Source organism: Nicotiana sylvestris, chromosome 1 (assembly GCF_000393655.2).
Source record: "Nicotiana sylvestris chromosome 1, ASM39365v2, whole genome shotgun sequence".
NCBI classification, from domain to species: Eukaryota; Viridiplantae; Streptophyta; class Magnoliopsida; order Solanales; family Solanaceae; genus Nicotiana; species Nicotiana sylvestris.
In genome coordinates this window covers 92160529-92166957 of record NC_091057.1, presented here as the reverse complement: position 1 = coordinate 92166957, position 6429 = coordinate 92160529, and the positions used below count along the sequence as shown (strand labels likewise).

The 6429-nt window shown below is 36.1% G+C and overlaps 1 protein-coding gene across 1 annotated transcript; it reads left to right on the top strand.

The window, feature by feature from the left end:
• The first annotated feature begins 3519 nt into the window (after positions 1 to 3519).
• Positions 3520 to 6429, top strand: LOC104233617 (protein neprosin-like). Its single transcript, XM_009787042.2, has 7 exons — positions 3520 to 3965; positions 4049 to 4135; positions 4241 to 4507; positions 4595 to 4759; positions 4901 to 4954; positions 5083 to 5229; positions 5684 to 6429. Exons 1-7 carry the CDS (start codon positions 3780 to 3782, stop codon positions 6059 to 6061), a joined length of 1284 nt encoding a protein of 427 aa, XP_009785344.1. The 5' UTR covers positions 3520 to 3779; the 3' UTR covers positions 6062 to 6429.

Sequence of the window (6429 nt, the reverse complement as noted above, 5' to 3'; positions counted from 1 at the left end):
AACATATAACACGCAAAGCATAGCGCGGGTAAATACTACGTTATATCTATATATATCGCGGTTAAATACTACGTTATATGTGTGTGTGTTGTCTTGTCGATCTGATATAAAGCTGTTTCGTACTTGTTAGATTCGTACCCATAAGAACATTTAACACACAAGGCATAATGTGGTTAAATATTACGTTATGTCTATATATAGCGTGGTTAAATATTACGTTATGTCTACATATGACGTGCCGGTACCAGGACATATACCTCTGAAGATCAACCTCCTGGATACGTGTAGGTGGGGGCGCAATCATCTGATTCGATGGTCCCATATATGGATTTGCGCCGCTAACCATGCCATAAATGCATCGTCCACCCTGCAACGATCATCCATCTGATAATGTGTAGGCTCCCATATAGGCCCCCTCGGTATATACTGCGGGTGGCCAAACTGCCGAAATACCCGCTCCGAGGCATGATTCTCCACAGTATCAAGGCATATAAGTGGGGCAGAAGTGCTCCAAATCAATCGGTCGGTCGAGCAATAAGGTGGCAGGGAAGTTATCAAATTGTCATTGTATGGCGTCCAGATGAACTATCAAATAAGAACATGAAACGTGAGTATGCGCAACACTAAGTTAATCTACACCAGGTAAGTTTATGTACATATTTACCTGTGTGCCCTCTAGCAGATCCAACATATCCCTACAAAGGGGGAGATTATGATGAGCATCATACTCTCGTGAAAGTGTATGGCGGAGAACCCACCTCCTGGCTAGAAGGAGAAACGGAAATGCTACAGTATGAGGTAATTGTGGTCGCTGTGGCTGAAACTGCAAGAACCGCTCCCATGCCCAAACCTAACATACAAAGTTGACGTAATATTTAAGATAAAGTCTACTAGGTAGAGTTGGAACTGATGAACACTTTATTTGAATATATTGTCACCTTTAGAAGCGGCATAAAACCACAAACATCTCTCTGAGTGCCCATGCTCGCCCGACACATCTGCCCATACATGTATCCGAGAATAGCAGCACCCCAGCTGTAATAGGGTAACTCATCTAGCAGCTGAAGATGATGCAAAAATCTCAGACTGACTAGGTTTCCCGAAGTGTTCGGGAATAAGACCCCTCTAAATAGAAGAAGCAACAACAACCTCGTATACTAGGTGATATGTACCTCCTCTGTATCGTCGGTGATATCGGGGTAGAGTAGCTCCAGGTGCTGTCTAATAGGGGTCAAAGTCAATCGACTAGCACCCGATGATGCAGTCTCGTTCTGTGGCTTGAAACCCGTGAGTTGTTGCAGCATGTCCAAATAAGCATCACGCGAAATAAATCTCATAGCAATAGGCAGTGAAACGGGCATGCCATCAACGGGTAGGCCATATAAAACCTCAATGTCCTTCAGCGTGATGGTAGCCTCGCCAATAGACAGGTGAAAAGTGTGTGTCTCCGGTCACCGCCGCTCAATTAACGCCGTGATCAAAGCCCAGTCAACTTGTATTCGCCCGATCTCAGTAATCCAATAGAATCTCGTGGCCTGGAGGCAATGGACTACACGCTCGTGGAGAACTCTGTGCCTCAAAAAATCCCACAGGTCGTCCACTCTCCTAGCGCGGAGAGTCTGGGAAAGTAACTCTCCCTCCCATATATGGGCTGACCTATGATCGCCCTGAAGCATTAATAGCTCACGAGAGTAAGGGCCGGGATGTATAAGCGCGTCCATGTTGTCAACTATAAATTAAACAACATTAATTGTATGTTTATTATTTAGTTGTACAAATTATATATAACAATTGGGTTCCAGGCTTGATATTTGAGGCCTAGTAGCACCAACTTATCATGAATATTTATGTGTGTCAAATTCAATTTTTTGATAATTTTGTGTGTGTTTGTTTTATAATTTTGAGTATTTAATTGTACAAAGTATATATAACAATTGGGTTTTAGACTCGATATTTGAGGCCCAGTAGCACCAAACTATCATGAATATTTATGTGTGTCAAATTCAATTTTTTGATAATTTTGTGTGTGTTTGTTTTATAATTTTGAGTATTTAATTGTGCAAAGTATATATAACAATTGGGTTCCAGACTCGATATTTGAGGCCCAATAGAACCAAACTATCATGAATATTATGTGTGTCACATTCAATTTTTTGATAATTTTGTGTGTGTTTGTTTTATAATTTTGAGTATTTAATTGTACAAAATATATATAACAATTGGGTTCCAGACACGATATTTGAGGCCCAGTCGCACCAAACTATCATGAATATTTATGTGTGTTAAATTCAATTTTTTGATAATTTTGTGTGTGTTTGTTTTATAATTTTGAGTATTTAATTGTGCAAAGTATATATAACAATTGAGTTTCATGCTCGATATTTGAAGCTCAATAGCACCAAATTATCATGAATATTTGTATGTGTCAAATTCAATTTTTTGATAATTCTGTGTGTATTTGTTTTATAATTTTGAGTATTTAATTGTGCAAAGTATATATAACAATCTACCATTATAAAAAATACTTAAACTACAAGGATTCTACACTAAAATACTATACAGTTTACTACGCTAAAAGTTTCTATATTTTACTACTCTAATAAATAAATTAAATATAAACTACATTTTAATCACATAACATTAACAAAAATACATATAATATACTAGTTTCGCAAATAAAACACAAAACGACATGGACACACTAATATCTAAATTCGGAATTAACATAAAAAATTAAATCTCAATTTTACATTTTTTTAGAACATTAATATCTAAGTCCGGATAAATATAACATACTAGTTTTGCAAATAAAACACAAAACGACATGAAAACACATTCAATAGCCAGTGATATACATTATTATACAAGTTTGGACATAAAGTAAATCGAAATACCTCGATGTAGTGAGTGTTTTGTGTGAAAATTTGAAGACGAAGGAGTTAAACCACAATAATACAATGTTCTACTACGACGTGGGACTTACATTCTTAACCTTTTGTGTGACGGGAGGGGCCCACAATTTTTTTTTAATAATGGGCAGTGGGGGGGGACCATAATGGGGTTTTAAAAAAATGGGGGAAAGGGTGGTCGGGGGAAGAACACGAAGGGCAGTATTTAAATTAGGATATGGCGTATGAAAAGAAAACGCTATATATAATGTACAATAACAAGACGCTATATGTGACAGTCAAATCGTTAGACCATATAGCGTATGAATAAAAGACGCTATACCTTAACGACAAACGTTACCGTTAATATATAACGTCTTACTTTTGTACGTTATATATAGAAATGTATTTTTTTTTAAAAACATTTATTAAGGTAATTTGAGTCCAAAAAAATAATATTTAGGTTCCGGACTTTTATAACGGGGGAAGAGGACTAAAATCACATCACAGGTCCACACTCTCACGCATAAACAGTACAACAAAAAGGACAAAGAATTGCAGCTGTTATGTGTCACAGAAAATAGCAAAGAAACACTCTACATCTCTTAAACCATTGCCCCCACCCCATATTCTCCACCTCTCCACATTCCAATTTCATCCATTTCCATTCTTTTACTTCCTCTTCCTCCTTCTTGGAATATTCCCCATTTTACCCTCCCCTCTTCACGAGCGTCGGCACATTTTCTTGTTTTTTTTCTGACCCACACAGCAAAAGCTGTTTCCTTTTTACAAATTTTAAGTTTATCTCCTAATATTCATTCATGGTTGAAGAATTCAAGAAACCCCACTTCACTTAAGTAACACCAAAAAGCTTGGAAATTTTTTCTGTTCATGGCTAAGGTGTGCTTTTACAATGTGAAGATGAATATGCAAGTGATGTTTTGCTTGTTTTTGGTGTCACTATGTCGTGATGATGCAGCTGCTGAAGCTAAACAGGGGATGTCTCTTGCTGCCCAAAAGTTCGAGGTTCAAAAGCACTTGAATCGCTTAAACAAACCTGCAATCAAATCCATAAAGGTTAAAATTTTATACCCCTTTTTTTGCTCCTTTTTTTTGTGTGTCTTTTTGTATTGATGGTTTCTTTTGGAAAAAAATAACAGAGCCCAGATGGTGATATTATTGATTGTGTTCATATGTCTCACCAACCAGCTTTTGATCATCCTTTGCTCAAGAATCACACTGTACAGGTCAGCCTCTTCCCAAAAATAGAACCCCTTATTCTGTTTGTAAAAATTAAACATAATTCTTGTGATAATCTTAATGGGAAAAAAGTTGATTTTTTTGGGTTATAGATGATGCCAAATTATCACCCAGAAGGGCTATTTCGTGATGGAAAATTGTCTACAGCAAAAACCAAGAATGAAGGTTCAAAATCAATTACTCAACTGTGGCATTTGAATGGAAAATGTCCAGAAGGAACAATTCCAATTAGAAGAACCAAAAAAGATGATATTTTAAGAGCAAGTTCCATGAAAAGCTATGGTAGGAAGAAAAAACATTCTACTATTCCTAAACCAGAGTCTGGTAGACCTGGCCTTGTTAGCCAAACTGGTCATCAGGTACACCAAATTGTTCAGATTTGTATAGAAGGAAAATCAGAAGTTTCATTGAATTAATGGTTTTGTTATCTGTTGGAGTTATTTTAGCATGCAATAGCCTATGTTGAAGGAGACAAATATTATGGTGCAAAAGCAACCATAAATGTTTGGGAACCTAAAATTCAGCAACCCAATGAGTTTAGCTTGTCTCAGCTTTGGATTCTTGGAGGTTCTTTTGATTCAGATCTTAATAGCATTGAAGCTGGATGGCAGGTACTGCTACTTATCTTTTCCAAATTATTTGCTTGTTTGAACAATTAGAGAGTGATATTATTGTCATATTATATGTCTGTATTTGGTTGTCTTGTGACTTCTTCTTTTTTACTTTTCTTGTCTTTTTGGGGATAAAAACAGGTTAGCCCAGATTTGTATGGAGATAACAACACAAGACTTTTTACCTACTGGACTGTAAGTTAAATATTTTTCCTTCTAAATACAGCTAGCATACATGCATAAAAAATCTAAAATCAAAGAGTGTGTGCTATATAAAGTTCATGTTTCAAAATTGAAATTTTGGAAAATTATTTTTTGTACAGAGTGATGCTTATCAAGCCACAGGCTGCTACAATCTGTTATGTTCAGGATTTATTCAAATCAATAATGAAATAGCAATGGGGGCCACCATTTCCCCTCTTTCCAGCTATCATGGTTCCCAATATGATATAAGCATTCTTGTCTGGAAGGTAATTTAATTTATTGGATTCACATATCATGGTTTGACCCTTTTCAGTTTACTTAATTCTTATCAACAATTATACCTCATATTGTATTGAAAAATACACCCTTGTATGTTCCACAGCATATTTTATTGAGGTGTCCATTATTTGCATGTGAATGCATAATTGATTAATTAACTTATGAGAAGACAGACAGAATCTCTGACACTTGCTGTTGAGCCCATGCTCTTCTTTCTCTATTTCATAAAAATCTGTTCTATAAAGGGGAGATTGTAACTTGTAAAGTTGCGGTCATGTGTTCAAGCCGTGGTACAATAGGCTCTTATGTTCCGGCCCTTCCCTGGAACCCCCTCTTAACGGAAGCTTATTATACCGGACCGTCCTTTAATAAAAATCTGTTCTTTAGCTTTTGTTATTTATCTTGAAAATATTTTAAAGTTTGATTTGGCTTAACTTATAGGATCCAAAAGAGGGAAACTGGTGGATGCAATTTGGGAATGACTATGTATTGGGATATTGGCCAGGCTTTTTATTTTCATATTTAACAGACAGTGCTTCAATGATTGAATGGGGTGGGGAAGTGGTGAATTCAGAATCAGATGGACTTCACACCACAACTCAAATGGGGAGTGGCCATTTTCCAGATGAAGGTTTTGGGAAATCAAGCTATTTCAGGAATATACAAGTAGTTGATGGTTCAAATAATTTGAGAGCTCCTCAAGATCTTGGGATTTATACTGAGGATAACAATTGTTATGATGTTCAACTAGGAAAAAATAATGACTGGGGGAACTACTTTTACTATGGTGGACCTGGCAGAAATCCTAATTGTCCATGATCAAGATTCTAAGTATTTTTAATTAATTTTTTTTAACTCTTTTAATGTAGTAAAACTGGTAATGTAGACATTGAGTCCTTTGTATGTTCATTGTTTTACTCTTTGTAAAACTTTTGTTTTTAGGGGCTAAGTTAGTGCAACAAAATGTGTATTATTGTTGGTCTTTGTATGAAAAGTTTTTCATCTTTCTTTTTAGGCCTCCAGTCTATACATAAAAATGTTGTTGGGCACAGAATGGAGGGGTGAAGTTTCTTGAATTGAAAAGGAATAATCCCCTTTTATATGTAACATTGTAATTGTTTGTTTGCTCCTGTCTTAGGAGCTGAATCATTAATAATGTAGGAGATTCATATGTTTGAGTTTTTTTA

Excerpts from the sequence above, each read along its gene's own strand:
- LOC104233617 (XM_009787042.2), top strand. The coding sequence starts at position 3,780 with ATGGCTAAGGTGTGCTTTTACAATGTGAAGATGAATATGCAAGTGATG. Across the intron at positions 4,136-4,240 it reads TCAAGAATCACACTGTACAG|ATGATGCCAAATTATCACCC; the intron begins GTCAGCCTCTTC and ends TTTGGGTTATAG. Across the intron at positions 5,230-5,683 it reads TAAGCATTCTTGTCTGGAAG|GATCCAAAAGAGGGAAACTG; the intron begins GTAATTTAATTT and ends CTTAACTTATAG.